Source organism: Coturnix japonica, chromosome 5, assembly GCF_054131305.1.
Source record: "Coturnix japonica strain WE chromosome 5, WE-NBRP24, whole genome shotgun sequence".
NCBI lineage: Eukaryota > Metazoa > Chordata > Aves > Galliformes > Phasianidae > Coturnix > Coturnix japonica.
Window position 1 is genome coordinate 25,755,010 of NC_140667.1, and position 22,160 is coordinate 25,777,169.

Genomic DNA, 22,160 nt, shown 5'->3' on the forward strand with positions numbered 1-22,160 from the left:
TCACACCCATCTCTTTCCATCTCCCTTAAGGATAATGCTTTCAACCCCACATTGAACTCTAAAAACTCCTGCAGTTTGCTTGCACACATGCCAGACAATGCAATCTAGATGGCCACCTGCCACAACAAAACTCTCTAGGAACTTGAAATCATAGTAATTCTGGCTGAAACCACATAAAAACTAAGACAACTGAATGGAACGATGCTCCTCAGCATCATTCCATGTGTTGTTTACAGCATTATCAGTTTTACCTATCGCTGGGGCTAACTCAGCCTCCAATATCCCCAAGTAATGAGTAGTGGATGCCATTGCTTTGCTAACTGATGGCAACAACTGCCCTTAATACCCCTCTGACTGTATGCTGCATTCAAACTCACCAAGTCTCTTAACTCTGGTTGCATTATTTATTTATTTATTTTGACATTGCGACTCAACCAAATTGCATTTTTATTAGTTTAAAATCAAAGTTCTTCCTAATTTAGAAAAAGGAAAACCACACACAGATCAGTTACAGCCAGAAAAAATACAGTCGTCCTGAGAAATGGTTCTGGTATCAGACTACGCACCCCACTGATTTGACCCTCACCATTTTGATGAAAAGTATAACAGATAACAGTCACTGGCTTAGTGCTCTTAGTGCTGCTACCCACATGAGCAGTCCCCTGAGTACCTGCTTCCTGTTATTACTTGCACAGGGTAATACCATGCAAAGAGCAGCTCCTCTACATGCCTACCCCTAAGTTCTACTTCTAAATACTCATACTCAGCAGTTCAACTTCATATCACATACCCAGGATGCTCTTATTAGAGCAAGAAAATTAACATGTAATGGAAGACTTCCAAAAGGCATTCAGACACGCTTTTAGCTAACAGATAAGCACTGGGCTTTAACCTACTTCAGTAGAAGAGTGTGCAGCACGGTTACAGTCACTTTGCAAGGTTATGAAGGAAAGCCTACAGGGTCCTTTACCTGCTGTCTCTGGACAAATCAGCCCTAAAAAGTGATCACTGAATGGATATTAAACCTGCTATCGAATTCAAGAAGATAGTTTTGTTCAGGTGAGAAACAGAGAGCTGCCTCCAACCCCACCCCTTCACACCTTCACTTCTTGCCACCTTATTCACACACGGCAGAACAACGATCACTTTGCCATCTTTTCCATTGCAAAGTTACCTTTAATGAAGGAACAAAGAGTAAGATGCACATACGCGAAACGACTGAAGGACGTAAGGAAGCCCAAGGCTTCCTAGAAGTCTGACCTCGGATCATTACCTATAGGCCCAGTTACGACACGGGACTTGGGCGGGGACGTCGCGGATGAGGCACCGCCGCACACAGCAGTCGACAAACCCCTTCCCCGGGGCCGCCCCAGACAGGCCCGCCTTCCCCGCGGGGCCGGAGCGGGGCCGTGCCGGCTCTGTGCCGCCCAGGCCGTGCCTCCAGCCCCGCTGCGCGACGGTGCCTCAGCAGGTGCCGCGGAGACCGGCGGGCACACAAAGGCGCAACGCGGCCCGGCCCGGCCTGCTGCTGCGTGCCGGTGCCTCAGGCCGCGGGCAGCCAGGGGCGCTCAGCCCAGCAGGAGAACGGCGGCACAGGCACGACACAGCACAGCATAACACAGCACGGGCTGCTGCCGAGCGGAGCCGCAGGGAACCGCGCCGTCACGCCGCGCGGCAGCCTCACCATAGCCCGCTCCTGAGGCTGCGCCGGGACCCGACCTCCTGCCGCTCTCGGTGCCGCCGCTCCGGACCCTCTGCTGCCTCCGTCCGCCATTTTGAGTCACACAGCCGGACAACGCTGCCGCCCGCAAGCAGCTCCCACCGACACCGGGCCGCCTCCACGGCCCGACCCAGCGGCGGCACGGCTGCACTGCGCAGGCGCCGCCCTCCGTCTGCACATGCGCGGTGGTGTGAGCGCGTCCCGCCCCTTGGAGGCGGCTGGAGCCTGTGGTGACGCCGGGGTCTCCACCTCATCGGCTGTGAGGGTGTCATGCGCCGCTTGTACCTGTAGATAAATCCCGCAGGTGTGTTTTCAGGTATAGTCAGCAGGTTTTCCTCAGTGTGTCTGGCTGGGGGTATGCTCACAGTTGTTCTTACGCCTTGAGATTATATGACGGAGTGGTGGCTACCGCCCGCCTTCATACTCTGTGTTCTGTAACGCCCTCAGATGGAGTTAGCGGCACATTGAGGCGGCACGATGAGAACTGCCAGCAGCCGGGGCACGTTGTGATAGAATTGCGATGAGTGGCTGCAAGCCGATTTATCCCACCCAAATCCATCAGTTCCCCTGCGCGTGTGGCGACCGCGACAGCTTTAGGCAGAGGAATAAGAATGAACACCGAGAATTTAGCAGTGTTAGCGGTAGACAACGAGAGAATTACAGAGTCAGTACGAATGTTCATCTGAACGCATTGCAGGCTCGCAGTCTCCCCGTTTGGCGGCACGGCGGACCGCTCGCAGCGGGGCTGTGGTACAGCGGGGCTGTGGTACAGCAGCCGAGTTTGGCGGGCTCTCGTGTGTCTCCACGAGCCCTGGCGGCAGCCGGCTCCTGCCATAGCAGCTGACAGCCCGACTCCCACGTGCCGTGTGCCCGCAGCGGCCCGACACGCCGACCTCCGGCCCTCGTTCCTCCCAGCCCCTCCGCAGAGGCGCGGCCCGAGGGGGGCGGGCCGCCGGGCGGAAGTGCTGGAGGCGGCGGGGTCGCCCCGTGTCGGGCCGTGCTGGCGGCGAGGCGCGGGATGCTGAAGCTGGCCGCGGTGCTGCTGCTGGCGGCCGCCGTGGCGCTGCTGCTGGACTGGTACGCGCCGGCTGCGTCTTCGGCACCGGCTGGTCTGCGGCGGCAGCGGGCCCCGCGGCCTGCACCCGGGGCGGAAGCCGCCAACCTGCTGTGGGCGGTGCAGGTGAGCGGGGCCCCGCCGAGGGGTCCGCGGTGACGGTGGGGGTCGTGCGGGGCCGCGGGGCCCGGCTGTGGGGTTGAGAGAGACTGCGTGGTTTTCTCTGTAAGCGGCTCCTCTGTGTTGTCCGTGAGAAGCGACAGGTGTCTGGCCGGAGTGTCCGGGAGACGAAGTGCGAGAAGGGAGGGGTAATTAAAGCTCGCCTAGTTATTGCGTTAACCTGTATCAATAGCCCGTCCTGTGTGATTCCGGGCTCGGCTGCCCCTTTCCTCTTCCAAAGATCAGGAAACTTACGTGACAGAGAAAATCGCTACCCTGCTTTTTAGCGTCCCAAGTACTGGGCCGCTACGAGAGCGACACGGGTTGGGTTTCGTTCCCTGGGCCTCGTTTCTGATCCCGGCTCGGCTCTGCGCGGTGCTGGCCGTGTGCCGGCCCGGCCGGGCGCCTCCTGACGCCGCGGCGCTCCCTGCTACGTGCCGGGTGGGCGCCAGGGGCTGCGAGAGCACCCGGGCGGCTGCACCGCTCCTGCTGACCAATGGGCTCCTCCTGCTATTCCGCTCTTGTTCCGAAGCCTGCGGGCGCTTTCTTTATGTAATAGCTGCAGGCTGTGAATGCTCTTAGCATGCAGTCCGGCGTACTATGAGTCCTATTGTCCTCTCCAATTGCTGTGTTTTTTCTAAGGCAATTTTTCCAGGTTTTTTTATCCGTCTGTTACTTAATGCACTGTCACCCCAGAGCAGTTTTCAAAATGCAGAATGTCTTTGATTTAGTGTAGATTACATCCCTATCTGGAGGTTTTAATCTCAGAGCTATCTGTAACAGTATGTAGCTCCAGAGCTATGCTGGCAAGCAGCATGAACAGCTCCGTACTTGTCTTTGGTTGTGTTACTTCCAGTGGAGTTCTCCCAAGGATAGGTCACAGCACAGCTAATTTGAGGCTTGGCTTTACTTTCACGGGGCTATGTTCTCTTTCAGATGTGCCCTTTAACAGCAACTTTATCATTGACCTAACTTGGAAATGAATCAAGCACTAAATCCAGCGTTGTGCCAAATGATGTTATGGGAAACGGGCTGCAAGCTCCCTGGTGACTCCCCATGTCTACCCTGGGTCACTGGATCAAGCTCGGGAGGTGCTGTCCCTCCCACAGCAGCTTCTGCAGTGTTTTTCCTCTCATCCACAGGACCATCTCTTGTGAAACCAAATTAAATTATGATCTCTCTACTACAGTCATCTATTAAGGGCTTTTTCAACTTTCTTATCGTAAAACTTATTTTCTTAGTACTAGTAGCTTCCAAATTCAATATTTGCCCAAGGAAGTTGTGGATACCCTATCCCTGAACATATTGAAGGCCAGGCTGGATGTGGTTCTGGGCATCCTGATCTAGTGCTTGGTGACCCTGCCCATGCTCTAGATGATCTTCAAGGTCCTTTTCAACCCAGGCTGTTCTGTGATTCTATGATTTGACAAGCTTACCATTTGGGTGGTTTTTCTTTCCTGTTTCTCTCAGCTTGTATATCCTGTTTCTGTAAAGCTTATAATTCACCCTTCTTAACGCCTTCCTTTTCTAAACAACCGCTTATCTAGGTAAGGGATGTGGACAGTGGTTTCTCCTAACCCCTAAGGCTCTTCCAACCCATTTTGATAAAAGCCACTTCCTGTGTCTCAGTGGGAGAGACTTGCTTTCTAGATCAGTCACATGAAGGCAAAAGAGAAAAGTAACGCGGCAGGTGGACTTGTATTTCCTTTTGTATAATTGATTTCCCAGTTTGCTAAGAGCATTACAAACCTTTCCCCTTGCCTGCTCATTTCCACTTCTTTGTAAGTCCCACGACCTTCATACTTCATGGTTTCTAATAATGTTAGTTTCAGTTCTGCAGAAGTCTTATGATGCCGCAGTTTTTGGAACTTACCAGAAAAGCCTTTTGTAAATCTTAGGCTAGTATCATAGTAGGGAAAAAGAATGGGAAGGCCCTTCTAGAAAATCAGGCCTCTTGACAACTGTCTACTTAACATATTGCAAATTTACATTCTCTGTGGTTGTTGGTAGAACAGGAGAAAGGTTTCTTGTAAGACCTTTTGCTCAAGAATCTGGGGACAGCACTGATAGAAGTTTGCATATTCTCCGTTAGAATGCTAAGATAAATAAATTGCAAATCCGCAGACTTAGGAGAAGATACAAGATGCTGTAGCATTGTGAGTGATTAAAGTAGATTTGATGCATTGAGGTGGAATTGGCAGGTCATAGCCTGAATCAGTGGCTGAGCACCAGGTGAGAAGGTGTGGCTAACCCCGGGAGCTCAGGTGCAAGCAATGCACTGGAGTGACTGGGAGGGGTGGAGTGTGGATCCACCCTCCTCACCCTCATTTAAGGGTTAGCAGCTGGGGGAGTTTGTCTGCTCCTTGAGGTTGCGTGTTTCTTGAGTCATTATTGATGGTTGGAAGCAGTGAGCTAATTTTCCTTCTTTATTAACTGCTATTGCTCTGTAGTACCTGTATTCCATTCAAAGGTACTGCTGTTGTTGCCTTCTTTTGCTATGTGAGTAGTTTTACTGTGCTTTTTGTGATAGCTTTGTGAATGTCTTAATGAACTTGAAGGTTATGTCTAAAAGCTTTTAGCTTTTTTAGTATCCAATTCTGATCTAGGGAAGAGTTCTGTAGAAGTAAATGTGGGATTTTTTGAGACTAAATTAGAAGAAACTGTTTTCAAGCATGTTAAAATAATGGAATAGAAGCAAAGCCATTTTATTTCTGTGGGCTTTTGCCAGGATTTCTTGAAGAGAAAAGAATTTAAGAGCTAGGTTTATTCAGTGGAATGTAAAAGTTCATGTTGTTTTTTCAATCAGTGGTATCATAAAGGTTGGTAAAGGCTTCTAAGATCGTCTAGTTCAACTGTCAGTCCTTATGGTCAAGTGGCCATGAGCATGTGCTCACTTACCTTTGCATGTGAAATATTATTTGCTGGAGTTAAGGAGGATAAAATACTGATTTGACTGAGGTGGAGTGGTTTGAAAGCAGTCACCCAAGATTTGGTTGGATGGGTCTAGAAAGCCACTATATTTAATAAAACAAATATACACATACTTTTGTTGTTCTGAATTTCCTTCCTTCCCATTCTCCCTCCAAGGCTCAATATGACTTGACTGTTGTGAAGGCTTTGACTGATTGGTTCCGAGATGAACAATATATTTTGTGGTTGCGTACAAGTAGTCTCCTCATTTCCTGGTAACCTCTGTGTTCATGAAAGTACATGGAATAGAATCCAAGTTCTCTCATCAGATTCCCATTAAAGTTAATAGGGAGAATATTAGAAATACTTCTGCCCAGCTATCGTATCTCATACCAGGTATGAGATAACTTCTTAGTATGCTTCAAGTCCTGTGCTGGCTTTAACCTATTTTTGCTTTGCAGAACTGCCTAATTTTCTCTTGCAGAAGGACCGTTATGTTGCAGTGGAAACTCACAGAATCTGGAAGTCAAGAGGCTGTTTACAGTATCAAAACTTATTGTAGATAGCTAAGTATTTCCCCATGCTGTTGTATAGCCTTAAAATTAAGGAAATTTGATGTATATGCAATTTTAGGGGCTACAGAGGCAATGCTATATGATATGCTTGTTCTGCTGTTTTTCCCTATTCATCTGTTTCTGTACTTACTTCCATCCTTGAAGTTGGTATGAATCAATATGAATGCCCTTATGCTGCCCTCTAGCATATTTGACTTTGCAGAACAACTCGTTTGGGACAGTGTTTCATTTTTTCTCTCTTTTGCAGGTGTCAGATATCCATATAAGCAGCTTCCAGGATCCCACGCGAGCTTCTGACTTGGAAAAATTCTGCTCTGAAACAATAGATATAATTAAACCAGCATTTGTTCTTGCAACAGGTAAGCAATTCAAAAGTGTGAATTACCTGTTGAATGTACTGTCAAATGAAGAGCAAATAAGCAAAGTACCAGGATCTCAGAATAGGGCCTTAATATTTTAAGGTTTATTGAGCTGTGGAAATAGAATTGCAGGTGAAAATAGATTGCTGGAAGCAGAAGAGGCCAGCTGCTGAGTTTGAGAATTAGTTCTTGTTTAATATCTTGAATTTGATGGGAATTCAGCATATTACGTATAACTAAGAAATAATGATGTAATGTAGCTATTATTTTTTTTCCCCTTATTTGTCACTATGCATTAATTGTGATTAATGGCCACCTTCTTGTTGAGGTTATGTGTGTGAAATTGCAGGGGAGGGCAGTGTCTCTGAAAGAAATGAGGAGTCAGTTCCTCCCTGAATTATTCTGCATTAGAACAGTCCCTGATTATTTGTATGAAATTCTGCTGTGGCCTAATGTCAGATTTAATTTTTTTTTTTTTTTTTTTTTTGCTGGTTTCTGTTTGAACTTATTATATGCTGGGACAGGTAAAATGAGTCTCATCATTTTATTTGATACCTTACTTCTACTGTTGGAGTAAGTTTTAGCAAGCAAATTGAAAGGATTTTGAGCTCTTACTGTGGATGAGGTTTTAGAAAGTTCATGCTAATTCTCCATTTCTTTCTAAACAGACAGGTGCTTATCTTCTACTTGCTTTTTAAGTTCAGAGCTCAGATCTCAGATATAGTTAGCATTCATCTTTTTACTAACACTGCAGGAAAGTGTTAGCATACAAAAAAAATGAGAATGATTTGAACTTCAGTTAGGGCTTAAGGAGATACATAAGGTGTGAAATCAAAGTCTCCATGACTAGAATTATCAAGGATAAAAAAAGCATAGTACTTAATTTTAGCCTGGCATTAGTAAAAGTATTGCAGTGATGTATTTGGTAAATGTTTGATTAGCTTTCTGCATTAGAAGATATATACCCTTATAGTAACCTCTTAGACCAGAAGTAAGGAACGTCCAGGTAGTACCCAAGACGCCTGTTGCCACTTACATGAGGAAGCTTGGATTGCATGCTTGCCTTTGTATTTGTTTGCATTAACTTCATAGATATCTAGTTAGATTTCACTTTTATACATTTGCAGGTGACTTGACAGATGCTAAGACAAGAGATAAATTGGGATCTGAGCAGGTAGAAGAGGAGTGGAAAATTTACCAATCAGTCCTGAAGCGATCAAGGGTCAGGGAAAAAACGAAGTGGATAGACATCAAAGGAAACCATGGTAAGAAGGAACTGAAACATCATTTTCTTTCCTGTGATTAAGGAGATGATTTAAGTAAGTTAAAATATAGTGTGTTCGTATTTACAAGCATATTAATGGTGGTTGTAAGTCAGTAGAAAGGCTTGCCATCCAAGTATTTGTTCCACTAAGGGCATATTTTGTTTACAGGCACTTACTGGAATTTTAGTAACAAGGAAATAAGAGTCTTCATTTACTACTTTGCATGACAAGTGGTAGAATGTATATTCAGATGTCAGTTTCCAGGTTGTTTTATATACCTCATCTTTTAATAGAATAGCAAGCTGTGACCTTACTGTACTGAAGAAATGGTTTTACTTTTCACAGGTCTCTTCTAACAGGTTCATATTATAAAAGTAGTATGTGTTCATCAATAACCTTGTAACAGCTGGCTTGCATAGCTTACTGGAAGGGCAAAACTAAAGGCCTAGTAATGAGGTGGAGAAGTATATCCTGTTTTATATACAGCCCGCGACACTTACTCCTGTTTTCTTAGAAGACATCTGTTAGCACCCATGATGGAGAGGTGTGGGCCCTAGTACAAACATTCAGTTTGTAGTAGGACAGTAGTAGTACAATGCAGTACAAATGTTCCCAGGTTCCTCCTGTTTTACACATGCTAGTCTTTGATGGTATTGCTACTTTATTTTCCCCAGGTTAGTTTAGGTCTCTATATAACTCACCCAATCTCAAAAGGTTCTGTAAAGCTGTGTGGTGAAACTGAGCATTGTTAGCTTTTAGCCACTAAGATGCAATTTGCATGTCTACAGAAACATTGCCTTTGAAATGAAACTTAAATAAGTATTCCTACTACTGGGTTAACTGTATGAAGTATATATGTTTTCTATGTGCAGTTGGACACTCTGCTTACAAATTGCATATTCATTATTATTTTAAATACAGCATACAAGTGCTCACTAAGACCACTTTATTTCAGCATGAAGAATTAAGAAATACAGACTAATAATCAATGCAGTGTGAAAATGTATTCATTTGCTTTTTTTCCTCTCTCTTATAGATTCATTCAACATTCCACGCCTGGATAGCATTCAGAATTACTACAGGTATTTTTTTCTACACAGGCACCATTTTATTCACTGTTGGAATTGCTGGGCAACATTCTGTTTTCAGTTGTCAGTTATGATTTCTCACTGACTGTTCCGTAGATTTAAATCTGCATTAAATTAAAGAAGACAGCAGTTGTATTGAAATATACTGTTTTTATACAAATGCACCTTATTTTACATCCATGATGTAAGATGTTGCTTGCTGTTGCACATCATTTAAGTGAGAATAGAGGCAGAAATCTTTGTGGTACTGAGCTTCCAGTTTTCTTTAAAGTTCATTACGTTCATAAAAATAACATTCATTTCAAAATGTAAAGATTTTGAGAGAGTCTTTAAGGCATTGGAAGTATACTATACATTCTTTTAAGCACAGGCTTTGTAATGCCATTGATCTTTAAAGGATTTTATTACAGTAACAATATGGAGCTAGATCTAATGCACTAACTTTTGCATTTATCCTATACATGTCATTTTGGTCATTGCTGCAGGTTTTCCTAATAACATTTCAATTTTATTTTGACAGGAAGTACTCTGCCTGGCAGAAAGATGGCTCTTTCCATTATGTCCACACCACCTCATTTGGGAGCTATTCATTCATCTGTGTGGATGCAACACTCAGCCCCGGCCCAAAGAGACCCTATAATTTCTTTGGGATTTTAAATACGGTATTTTAGAAGTCTTAGAGTTTCATTTTGCTGTCTTTTTTATGGTGTATTAATCTGGGGTATTTTTTTCCTTTTTTTATAATTAAGAATCATCTAAAAGATTCGTGCTTGTCAAAAAGAGTCTCTACATCTCTAAGTTAACACATGTGGAGATTTTGTAAAGAAAAATGAGCACATCTGTTTAACTTGTAGTTCATATGTTTTCTCTCAAGAAATAATCCAATACAAAAATGTCAAATTTAGATTTTTTTCAGGGTTCTGTCAGTAGATTCTTAAAATTTAGCTAACGTTTAGTGGTAATTTCTTTTACATACTGTGAATGTTACCACAGACAGAATCTGACAAGTAATATGTTCTTCAAATCTTATCCAAAGGATATTCAACATTTTGTTAAATGTTTTTAAATCACTTCATGATACTTAGATGAAAGATGATGTAGGAGTGCAAGGTATAGTACCCTCTCATTGTTTACTGTAATCCATAGGTTTGTAGATCCATGGGTAGCTTTGCATACAGATTCGTAAGGAGTAAAATAATGCAGTTCAGCCTGGAGCTCCTGTCTGGGCTGCAGTAAGGTGAGAACTTTCTTGGTAATTACCCAACGCCAGGAGTATGAAGAGCATCACTTGCAGGTTTTTGCATAAATCTTAAGGTAGAGAAAAAAAAGGTAGCTGTGGGCCAGTAGGCACTTGTAACTGTGTTAAGGATTAATCCTCTGCCAAGAATAAATACAAAGGTAAATCAACTGAAATGTTTCTTTACTTGTATAAGTGGTAGAAAGGACAGAAATGCAACTTAAAGTCTGACTTTACAGTACATTTTTCCTCTGTAAGTTGCAAGGAATTTATTATTCATTGCTTTTCAAACATTGGATTTTTATGATATGTTTAGCTGTACAGCTTGTTTATCCTAAAGCAACTGTGAATGTTCTCTGTAGGTAACAGATGAATTGTATTCTTCATTAGTTTCTGCTTTTTTTGTTATTATTTCTGAATAAGCTAAATAGCAAATTGTTAATGGTTATTTTATTGGTTTTGTTTAATAGTTTTGCTTGTTTGTTTTTCCCCAAACATCTGCCCACTTCAGAATCAAATGCAAGAGCTCTCTGCGATGGCCACAGAAAGTCTCCACAGCAATCATACTGTCTGGTTTGGCCATTATCCCACCTCAACAATCATATCCCCAGCCCCAGGGATACGAGTGTTAATGAGGTAAGATCTTTTTGTCTTGTTTGCATGTGTCTTTGATCTGAAGTACACTTCTAGTTTGCCTTCATGTACTTGTGTGTCACTTCATGGGTTTTCTGCAATGGCATTTCTTTCCTATGCAAACAATCGTAATTATTATGCTTTTTTATTAGTTCTGCCACAGCTTATTTATGTGGGCATCTCCATACAATGGGTGGACTGATGCCAGCACTGTATAGCCAACACCGTGGTGGCACTCTAGAACTGGAATTAGGAGACTGGAAGGATAATAGAAAGTAAGTAAACACTGTGTGAGTAATTTATTGTATGGACTCTAAGTAGTTCTACTTTAATACCTTTTTATGCTATTTGGAGAATCTGAGAGAGGCATTAGATCTGTCTGACTGGTAACATTACTATCAGTGTTTTTGAAAAATGTGTTTATGCATTTTGATGTTTTCCTCCCTATACCAACAGCATGCTAATAAATCATGTGGACTGATTATTTGACTCATTCCTGATATTTAAGAATTAAAAAGATGGCATCTAAATGTCTGTGTAATGTGTGTTTAATATTTAACGTAAGAAAACACTGTAATGAAATTTAGCATCAGTACTTGAAGATCCATGCTCTGGGCCAGCTGTAGGAATTCTAGAAATAAAACATCTACCTGTGTTGTTACCTTAGCAGCATGTCAAAAAAATGTGATGGGATATATGGAACTATATTAGCTTTTGTTCTGCAGGAATGCCAACAGAAATACTTTGTGTGTGTATGTACTGGCAAAAGCTGGCCTTTGCCTATGGCTAGAGTTCTTACACAGACGCTACAGAAATGAATATTGTGTCAGGGAATCCAAATATAATGTAACTCTCCCTCATTTATATGCAGGATTCAACAGATCTTGACGTTTCAGTTTTTGAGCATTGCTTCAGTGGTTTGTAATCAAATGAAGCTGATGAGAGGTAACCAGCTGTACAGTTAATACAGCAGTCAGTTAATGTACAATTGAGTACAAAAGAGAAGAAATTGAAGCTAAGTCAAACAAGTTCTGTGTAGGAACTTGAGAAGCATGTGTGTCACCTGGGCATGTGAAAGTTGTGTCAACAAAACGATCTTTCTTTTTTCTTAGGTACCGGATCCTTGCATTTGATCACGACCTCCTTAGTTTTGTGGATCTCACCTTTGAAGAATGGCCAGCAGTTCTCATCACCAATCCTAAATCCTCCCTTTACAGCAGTTCTTTCCATGAACCACTAGTGAAAATTCTTTACTCCACTCATATCAGGTGCCCTAAAACGATCTCTTGGTCTTACAGTATTCCACAATGTTTTAATAGATGGGGTATTTCATGTTGTATATGTGTATTAATTTATATAACATACACCTTAAAGAAAACTCATTCTTCTCTGTAAGATTGTTGCTGAGCATTCACTTTGTATAGCTTATGCAGAAAAAGCAGAGTTTATAGCACTAATTCTTACTTGTCTTGCATATGCAGTTATTTCCACCAAAGCCAAGTCTACCTTTTTTTGTGTGACCAAGGCTGGCAGAGTTTGATTAACACTTAAACTGTGTTGTTAATCCTGCATGTTCACGTCACCTTCACTGACTTCAGGATTTTGTCTGTTCTCTCTGTTTACTCTAAACATCGTAGTCTTTTCTTCTGTTTCCAGTTTCACAGCCCTGCTATGTTACTAAGTATTTAATATTATACACTGGATATGTGCTTTGGTTGATTTTCGTTCTAATATTATTTCTGCCTGGAGTTTGAAGTTCTACATTTTTGTCAGCTCCACAGCCCAATTCCCTGTTCTATTATTTTGCACAAATCTATACGGGACTTCCTTTGTTACTTGTAATCGTTTGCCTACAGATATTTTATCATTTTTGTTTCTGAGTAACCCTTTGAACTGTTAAGTCTTACGTGGCAAAGGGAAACATCTTAAGGTGATGACAAATCTGCAGCTCCTCTAATTAGATCTGTTTATTTTGCTGTTGATTCAATCCTTAGAATTCTGGCCTTCTCCCCTGCTGCCATTACTTCTGTCGCAGTCTACATAGACGGAGTTCACTTGGGGAATGCTCATCAGGCATCTGGCCCTCTCTATGTGCTAAAGTGGAGCCCACAGAACTATAGTGAAGGGGCCCATCAAATAGATGTGACGGTCCAGGTAAGATACCTGTTGGCATTCTTTGTGCTGAATCTTCATATAGTTGCATGCCATGAGCCTTCCACATTGCATAACTAGAGGGAAAATACGTGACAACTGACTTTTGATACTTGATTGATGGGTTATATTTGCTAAATAGAAAAACACAAATTACTGAGCACTGGAAGATTAATAAAGCATATGGATTAAGTGTAAGGTTTCTTATTTTTCACGAGAAATATTAAAGGAAGGACAGAAGAGCAAGTCACTGTTCAGAAATAATTTTTGCCTATTACTCAAAAGAAACCATAAACCATCTATCTTGAACACTTTATCCTTATAAAGATGATTGGAATTGATTAGAGAAAACACAAAGCAGCCCTATTCAGAATGCAAAGGAACTGGGTCTGGAAGGTTTTGGAGATGGGAATGCTGTCTTTCATTATTTGTCTGAAGTTCTTTTTACAACCTCTTGCAGCCTGACAGGGAATATGATTTCTGTTTCCCAGAACATCAGACTTAGCTCACACTGAATTGCTGGGTGGAAAATATATTTTTTATTCAGTGCTTCTCCTTTGCAAACGTATTTTATTTCTGACCCTTCAAGTGGCATTCAAAGAGCCTAATCAAACTAGGGAATTCAGTTTTGTCCTGCCCAGTGGAATCAATCTGGGCACTCTTTCTCACAGGACTAGGGCTATAAGGCTCCGTAATTCCTCCCAGTTCTCCCACCCCCTCCAATGGCTTTTTTTGTACTGTCAGTGTTCTACCCCTGGCTTGTTACTGATTTTGGTGATTTTTTTTTCTCTTTTTTAGGGAGACTGTTTTATAACTGATTTTTGGTTTGACTACTGAAAACATATGCACAAAACTGAACAATGTTTGAAGGTGGTTATACAGACCTGTATAGCAGTAGTGATGTTCCTTTTTGAATACTGAGGTTTTCTGCAAATACAGAATATTAAAAAAAGAATCTGAATTCCTTCCTGGTTATTAATCACTATTGCATCTAGTCACTGAATAGTTTGAGGAAAGGAAGATGGAAGCCTTAACTTTTATTAGATGTCTAGAGAACACAAATACTTGATTTCTGTACATTGTTTCTGGGGTTGTCTAAATTGTATGGTCTTGGGTGTCACAGTAAGTGTACTGAGTTGGAAGATTTAGGTTGGATGTTAGGGGGAAGTTCTTTACTAGGAGAGTGGTTAGGTCCTGGAACAGGCTGCCCAGGCAGGTTGTGGATGCCCCGTCCTTGGAGGTGTTCAAGGCCAGGTTGGACAGGGCTCTGGGTAACCTGGTCTAGTAAAGGTGTATGTTTGGTGGCCCTGCCAGGCAGGGGGGTTGGAACCACATGATCCTTGAGGTCCCTTCCAACCCGGGTCATTCTGTGATTCTGTGATTATGTCCTGGGAGATAAGATATCAATATTACATCTGTACGAATATCAAAGAATTCTGTTGAAAAGATACAGCAGAAGTGGCAATGAAAAAGCCCTACTTGGATCATCAGGGTACCTATATTAGTTACAGTGCAACTAGCAAATGTGCCAGAAACCAAGTACAACAAAGCTTTATTTTTTAATTATTTTTTTTTTTAAGACAAGCTATTATTTAGAATTGAGCTTTCAAGAAACAAGTGTTGGTGGTAGTCAGTAAATAGTTGCTGTCCTCTGTAAAACTGCTGATCTGAAAGGATCTCCTCTATGTGCAGGACTTTCAGATTTTAAATTTACAGTCTCAAATTTAATGCAGTTGAAAAACTGTCAGTAAGTAATATTCTGTAGGTAGAAGTGTTTTGATAGAGCAGTATGCATATATCAGTCAGCTGAAGGGATTAACTTATACTTTATCCTGATTTTTTTTTTTTTTCCCATTTATTTGTAATGAGTTACATTGGCACTACTAATAAATAATTGGTTTCTTATTTTATTTCAATCTAGGATGCTGCTGGAAGAATTATCACGCAGAGCCATATATTTTCTATGGAAGAAAACCGTCCTCTTAGATTTGGCTTTTGGCCATCTGTTATTCTTCTTACCGATCACTATGTTCTAGTAAGTGCTCACGGTAAACAGCTGTCATTCTGTGCTGACATCCCCAGTGACTGCAAGATGCATTTTCCTAGTTCTCAGTAGACTTGAATGCACTATAATTCCATTGGTACTTCACGGGTATTTCAGTTTTCCTTTTTCTGTGTGCATATTTCAAACATGAAGTTTGCATGAACTATTGCTGCACAAGTTTAGTCTAAATTATCTGTGTTGAGGTGTGTATATACACGTTTTGTGTAACCAAGAAATGGAAAACAAGCTACTGGAGACATTAGAAAAAGGAAACATTAAATCAGATAAAACTTCACTGTGATCTTTTGTAATGTTGGTACTGGACAAAAATGTCTCCCATCAGCTGCTGGTGTTATAGCTAGCTGTAGCAAGGAAGGCAGAATTCCCATTGACTTCAGTAAGTTTCAGATTATATCCAGACATTACAACTCAGTACTTGGAAAGAAGGAATGTAATAATAGTTAAGGCATATTTCTGGAAGAGCACATTAATGTCCACGTGGCTGTAGGCAGTATAGTAATTGGCTTAAGAATATTACATTAATTTTTAATTAATAACTATTGTTCTTCATGGTGTCTTGAACTACAGTTCTATACAGGACAGTACTGAAGAAATACATTTTACATAGGAAGTGTATTGATGGAATACAAATACATATGTTTTACAAACACCACTTTTAAAAGATTCTAATATATTGTGGTCATACATGAACTGAATTGAAGTCAGTAAGATGCAAGTGAATGTGAATCCAGTAACTTAAGTTTTCTTAATTTGTTAATGCTATAATGCCAAAAAACTTTGAGTATCTGTTTTGATTAGAAATCTTCATATAATTCTATCAGTGTCTAAAAGGGATGCTTAAAGGCTGTTAATATTTCAGAGCCGCAATAGACTTAAAACTGTTCATTTTCAGGCTCGTACACTCTTTGGACTGATTGTGCTGATTCAGGTTGCGTTGCTGGTTGTTTTCAGATACCTCCAAAAACCAACACTCAAAGGTATGAACCAATGTTTATCTAGTTGTTTTTGTTTTTTTTTAAGAGGATCTTATTTTGCCTAAACTTATTTACTGTAATGTATTTACATGTATTATCTTCATGTTAACCATAAGTTAATGTAGTTATTCACCATTATGTTTTGCATCCAGCGCTTTGCATTTTGATGGGGTTCTCAAAAGCTTCTGCTTTATTTTTAAGAGGAGCCAGAAAATCTCCATTATATCAAATGAAGTCAGTTGAGAGTTTAAACTCAATTGGGTATCTTAATTTAAGGAGGAAAAAAAACCAAAACCAATTAATTGAAGTCTAAAGGTTTTGTCTTAATTTTTTCACTGAGAAAATCTGATGTGTAGGGAAATAAATATTTTGTATCGGTCCTGTGTGTGTTGGTTTCACTGCAGCTTGTGCACAGTTCTGTCTTTATTGCTGTCACCAGAGTGGAGAAACAGATTTCCTGCTACAGTAATTTTTGTTGATCTTTGCAAATGACATGTACTGGCTAATAATAAAAGAACTGATATTATCAGTTTTAACTTGATATTTTGTTCATGATAAATCTGGTAATTTAAAATTAATACTTTCTACTTGGTGGTGTTTATCCTTTAAACAATTGTTTGAACCACACCTTACTAATGAGATTATTTTAGAAGCCACCTCCTTTCCTATTCATGTCAGTGTATGTTCCTTCCCTTACACCCGTAATCACGTAGCACCATGAGGCAACTACAGCAACTTACAACATAGGAAAAGAAGATTTTTCAGTTAGTTTGATGGAATTTGGCAGTTAAAGTAGAAAGAGCTAGTGCTTCATGATCAGCTGGGTCCCTGTAGAGAACAAGTGTTTCACAGATTAGTGAACAAATTTTAGAGCTCTTGATTTTCAAACTTCAGCCTTGCTGTCTGGGAGTTAGTGCTTTGTGAGATGGGCAGCCACGTACAAGGCTGATTTCTAAAAGCTAACTTCATTTGGAAGGCTCTTTGGATCTCAGTCTATGAATTAACTGCTGCAGTTAAAAGAAGAAATGAATAGTAGGTACTTTTTTTCTTGCTAGCATGACATGCTTGTCAGAATAATGTTGTTTTAACATCTGGCCTTAATTTTATCTGAGTTGCTGGAGGACTTCTTCAAATCAGAGCGTCCTGTAAACGTAGTCCTTCATGACCTGCACAGTTACTGTTTCAAATTCTTACTTTTCATTTAATATGAACTTTCTCCATCTTTTTCATTCTAGCAGCTTCATTTTCTGGGTATAGAATGGTCACTCAGTTTTATTTGCGATACAGTAAGTGCATTTGTTTAGAATGGTAGTCTTTTCCTGCTGTTATTAGCATTGTAATACTTGTTAGTTTCTTATTTTCATTTGTCACATATTCTAGAAATGCATTACCTTTCATTTGTTCTATAGACATACCAAATATATTTCTCAGTTAACTGAGTAACATACAAACTTCTTTCAGAAGGGTTTGTGTATGCACAGTACAGCCTGAGTCAAGTTTATTTTTCTGAATTGTTGCCTCTATTTAGAAAAGCCAGGACTGCTGGGTCTGACCTCGTTTTCCCTTCATGTCTTCAGTAAAATAAACACCTTCTATTACTCGGTTCTGGTTCTGAATTTATACACTGCTCTGGGTGAGTAACATAGAGTACCAGAGGACATAAGTTACTTTTTGAAATTACACATCAGATTCTGTTGAAGAAATGGACTTCAGAAATCTTGGGGAACAGAGAAAAGATACTTGATGTTCGCATTAACTTTACAGTTTAAAAGTTGGAGGTCTAAGGAGAATAAAGGTTTATTGATAAAGAGCTGGACTTAAAACATCCTCAAGTGTATTTAGCAGATTATGACATTTATTTTGAAAGCAAAATGACTATTTTAATGTTTGGGTTTCACTTTTCTTTGAGTAAGATCTGTGCCTTGGCATAAAACAAGCACATAGAATGCACATCTCACATGACAAATCACTAAGATGTGTCAGCTCTGATATTAAGAATTTTAGCTTTTCACTTATGTTTCTAAAATAGCTACTGTTGTGGAAGTAACACGGTGCAGGCTATGCATTCCAGCTTGGCTCAGTGTATGACTGTATCTCTAAATTTTACTGTAATTTTGTGGTAGGGTCAGCAATTGAAAGTATCTATTTGTTTTCTCTTCTCTCATGAAGGAAATGTTACCTATGTTGTCACAAATTCTCAGTGAGATTAAAACAACTTAAAAGTATTCTAATTGCATGCTACAGCTCATTGATGGACCATAGCAAAAGGTCAGGATTCATTCACATCAGGAGTGTTCATCATATTGCTGTTTGTTAAATATGAAATGTGTTTAATACTACAAACAAACAGTGGAGTCTTTGTACTCAGTCAAGCATTTTGATCTAAGAATTAGTGAAAGAGTTCTAGCACCACCAGAAAATACAATATGGAAGTATGTTTATTTTCTTTCAGGACCGTGGTTTGTAGGTGAACTGATAGATGGCCAAGTGGGAGCCTGTTTTTCCTTTGGGGTGTTTGTTGGTGGTTCCTTCTTACGGGGTGGTCTCACATACGTGGTTGGAATTTTACAGGTATGTGTTTAAAGGTGAATGTTGACAAACTGCACTCTTCTGAGAATATTTTGATGTTTTTTAATACAATTTAATTAAGAAAAGTTTTGGAATGATAAAGAAGTTTAGTAACCATGCCTGACTATGGCAAACTTTCTAACCTTTCTTCAAACTTAAAATGTAGGACAGAAGGAAGTTGAGCATATGCTCCTCACGCTTTTCTCCTATTTGATGTTGTCTCGGACTCTGCCTCTAATCCTGACATCCAGTGTCTACAAATTTACCCTTCCCTCTGAATTTTTTGTTTGTCCTTACAAGCAAGTTGCAGTAAGTAAGCAGAAGGAATGGCCAGGGTAGCTGTTGCACACTGAATATTCTTCAGATCAGTAGATGTCACTCTCCAAGTAGACCTGAGTCTGGTTTTCACACTAGTCTGATCTGGCTGCCCTCAGCATTTCTCAGCTGCCTTTGTCTGAAAGGCAGGGTGTACTTCCTCAGAATCTAAGTCTGCACACTTCATTGTTGCCTTCATCAGTGTCCCTCCCTTGTGTCAGTGCTAACATTGTTTTACACCACAGTGGGCTGGGTTAGAGAGCTAAATTGGCACAAGGGCTTTCATTTTTTTCATTACAGTATTATTTTGCCAAGTCTAGCTCCCTCAACTAGCTCCATAAAGAGTTGGGTGCGTGTTAGTGCCACACACTGCAAGGGAGCAGGCAGGAGTAGTTGGCTGGGGACTGAGGCTCAGGTGAGCCCAGCTCTCTCAACTGCAATGTCTTAGAAGGAGCATCCTGCGTTTCCAGCTTTGGGAATTTCACTCAGCATTTGAAACAGGCAACTTCTGTGGGCTCTTATTTTTTGTGTGTGTGTGCTTTGCCTCTTGCCCAGAATATTTGGCTTGATCATTGTTGTCTTTTTTTCTGCTCTTTTATTTTCTTTCAGATGTTGTTCTTCAACGTGCCATTAATGGCCTATCTGTGCTGGTGCCTTTTCCTGCGGTGCAAAGGTCACAGTTTCTGTTCTCATATACATCACGTCCGACGCCTCTTGGTTGTGCTTATTCATCTGGCAATGACACTCCTGCTGGCCTGGCAGGTCTATTCTTGCTATTTCTTGCAGCGAACCTATGGGACCTTGGCTTTTGTCCTCTCCCCCATGAGAACATGGTTGGTGCCCCTGACCTCCTTTCTGATTTTTAAAACATGGACCTTTCAATCATCTGAGCTCAGAACTTACATAATAGAAATGAAAAACTGTCAGAGCTTCTGAAATACAGTACAATAGTCAAAGGTTCTTCAACTTCAGATGCAACCTACTGTTTTGTGTTGCTGGAATTCTGTACGGACCAGCCATGTAGTGGTAAGATCTGAAGCTGCACCTCCATTGCTGCATAGCTGTAGTAAATGTATAACAGTATGTATTATATACATGTATTATACAGTATGCTGCATATGTATAATACAGCACGTTATATAATACTATGATACATTAATACAGTGTGCAGTAAATTGTGTAGTAATCTCTAGTATGTTTTTATGATACAAAGCAGGTATGTCTGTATGGATCACCATTGGAAATGTTTACTTGTTACTACTTTAAATGGAAAATATTTTTAATTCATAAATTCTTTATTTATTTTTTTTATAATGCTGGGGAAAAATGTGACCAGATCTTGATAACAAGCTCCAGGATTTGTGTGTAACTGTGCTTTTTATTTCAAGATTTGTATAAATTTTAAGAGGATTAGACCAGATGTCATGATAAAGTAATAATTATTACAAAAGTTCTGTATGGCTTTCACTGTAAGAGTCCAGTGCTTACACATACTTTTCAGTTCATAATAGTCTATAGGAGTTCTTTATAGGTTGCTGGGTGTTTAAGTCTATATTTGTGTGTGTGTTCACCTGAGCCATGGTCCTAACCTTATTCTGCGAGTGCTGGTTAATTAAAGTGCTCTTTCTCTGAAGGGAAATAGTTGTTTTCCACTGTTGAGGTTGCTGATTTTCCCACAGTTAGCTATTGAAAGGACAGTGAATCATCACCTCTGGAATTCACAGTTGTAGTCAAAAGTTCAGCTTTAAAACAAAGAATGGAGAAAACTGTCTCAGGTTGGAAGATCCAAAAGGAATCCCTTGGTCTAGTGGCTGTATCCTCTCTAAGTGAAAGGAGTCAGGGCTGTGTTTCTGGATCTCAGTGCCACCAAGTGACCTGGAAAACTCATTATTTTTGTTTTTCCATGTCTAAAAATGATGAAATAGTTGTATTTTTGGAAAAACTTGAGAGCCAAAGGAGCTGAGTTGACTTTACTAATTACAAACCTGTTCTGCCCTTCTTCTTAGCCCCTCTGGGAAACACAGGAGTATTCTTCTACAAAATGGCAAAACATGAGATCCTTAATTCCAGTAATGGTTCTTTGTTATACCTTAAGGTGATTGCTAAGCTTCCTGCCTCAGTTTCCTTATCTTTAAAGTAAGGCGAACACTGGCCTGCTTCATAAGACTGCTGTGAGTGGAACGTTCAAAGTAGTTTATGTGTTTTTTACAGTAATTTATTTATGGTTTGTCCAGATAAAGGAGAATAACTTATGTTACCTTAGAAAAGACAGTAACTGTACTATAGAAATATGAGAAAACAATAAATTGAATCAGAAGAAAATGCTACTTAAAACTAAAACTTGTTATCGCTAAAATAAGAGCCTTTCTATTCCTTAATTCCCATTCCTCTGTGATTGACAATACAGCAGGAAAAAGACATTAGCAGCCCTCATTTGTGTAAATTAAATACCCTATTAAGAGAATGCTGTGCTTACCACAATGTCATTGGCTGCTATGAAAGTGTTTTCCAAAACTGTTAGAAAATCAGAAAGGCAGGGCTCAACATTTACTTGTGAGAAACAATGGTGGAAATGTAATGACCAGTGTGACATTTTACAGTGTTGCTAGAAATGCAAGTACTTTTATTTCATCTGAGAGCACATGAATGGCAATAAAATGCTTCATACCTTATAGCCTGTGGGAAGAACTTTTTCCTAGAAGGAGATGGATCTTTCTTGTCTGTCATCTGCCACCACATTCTCTTACATGACAATCAACTGTATTTCTTGATTCTGTTGGATGTTTGGCAGATGGATGGGATTATTTTAAGAACTTGTTCATATTAGTCTTAGTGTGGCAAAGAAAGGTGTTTTATTTGCAGATGTGCTGTCCCTGGCTCCGAGGACCTCCCTAAGAATGACAAGCTGTTGACATGTGGTTGATGTGTGAATTACGTACATGTGTGGGACTGATGAAATGCAACTTAAGTGTGGGATGAGTGGGGCTCCCCTTCTGTCCTGATCTCAGTGAAGAGCATGGTATAGAAACTGGGAATCCTGCCCTATGCTGGGAGGACCTCATAGCTCATATTCTAAAGGTACACTTA

At 40.6% G+C, this 22,160-nt stretch overlaps 2 protein-coding genes across 15 annotated transcripts in view; one reads left to right on the forward strand and one right to left on the reverse strand.

Moving 5' to 3' along the window:
• Window positions 1-1,894, reverse strand: part of UBR1 (ubiquitin protein ligase E3 component n-recognin 1) — a 49,324-nt gene extending 47,430 nt beyond the window's left edge. For 9 of the 10 annotated variants that reach the window (XR_014946591.1, XR_014946592.1, XR_014946595.1 and 6 more), the window contains exon 1: window positions 1,685-1,894. Coding sequence is in view for 3 of the 10 variants with exons in the window: in XM_085548885.1 (XP_085405011.1) it covers window positions 1,685-1,774 (90 nt within the window). In the remaining 7 variants the exon portion in view is untranslated. Of the gene's footprint in view, window positions 1-1,273; window positions 1,388-1,684 lie in introns of those variants that run through there. The other variant, XM_085548887.1, reaches the window with a different exon arrangement.
• On the forward strand, window positions 1,888-21,745 carry TMEM62 (transmembrane protein 62). 5 transcript variants are annotated; one of them, XM_085548933.1, is made up of 14 exons: window positions 1,888-2,024; window positions 6,666-6,777; window positions 7,905-8,042; window positions 9,079-9,124; window positions 9,651-9,792; window positions 10,879-11,003; window positions 11,153-11,275; window positions 12,113-12,268; window positions 12,995-13,154; window positions 15,073-15,186; window positions 16,109-16,193; window positions 17,719-17,823; window positions 18,643-18,761; window positions 19,683-21,745. In XM_085548933.1, the coding sequence occupies exons 6-14, from the start codon at window positions 10,885-10,887 to the stop codon at window positions 20,007-20,009; spliced, it is 1,308 nt and encodes a 435-aa protein (XP_085405059.1). In that variant the 5' UTR covers window positions 1,888-2,024; window positions 6,666-6,777; window positions 7,905-8,042; window positions 9,079-9,124; window positions 9,651-9,792; window positions 10,879-10,884; the 3' UTR covers window positions 20,010-21,745. The 5 variants fall into 5 exon arrangements, with proteins under 5 accessions (XP_085405059.1, XP_085405060.1, XP_015720105.2 ...); XM_085548934.1 differs by having other exon boundaries at window positions 1,921-2,036; XM_015864619.3 differs by lacking the exon at window positions 1,888-2,024 and adding an exon at window positions 2,670-2,900.
• Window positions 21,746-22,160: the final 415 nt, after the last annotated feature.

What these genes read in the sequence shown, in the direction of transcription:
- TMEM62 (XM_015864619.3), top strand. Translation starts at nt 2,739, where the DNA reads ATGCTGAAGCTGGCCGCGGTGCTGCTGCTGGCGGCCGCCGTGGCGCTG. An exon ending in ACCTGCTGTGGGCGGTGCAG is followed by an intron (nt 2,901 to 6,665) that starts GTGAGCGGGGCC and finishes TCTCTTTTGCAG; the next exon opens with GTGTCAGATATCCATATAAG. An exon ending in CTTTACTCCACTCATATCAG is followed by an intron (nt 12,269 to 12,994) that starts GTGCCCTAAAAC and finishes TTCAATCCTTAG; the next exon opens with AATTCTGGCCTTCTCCCCTG.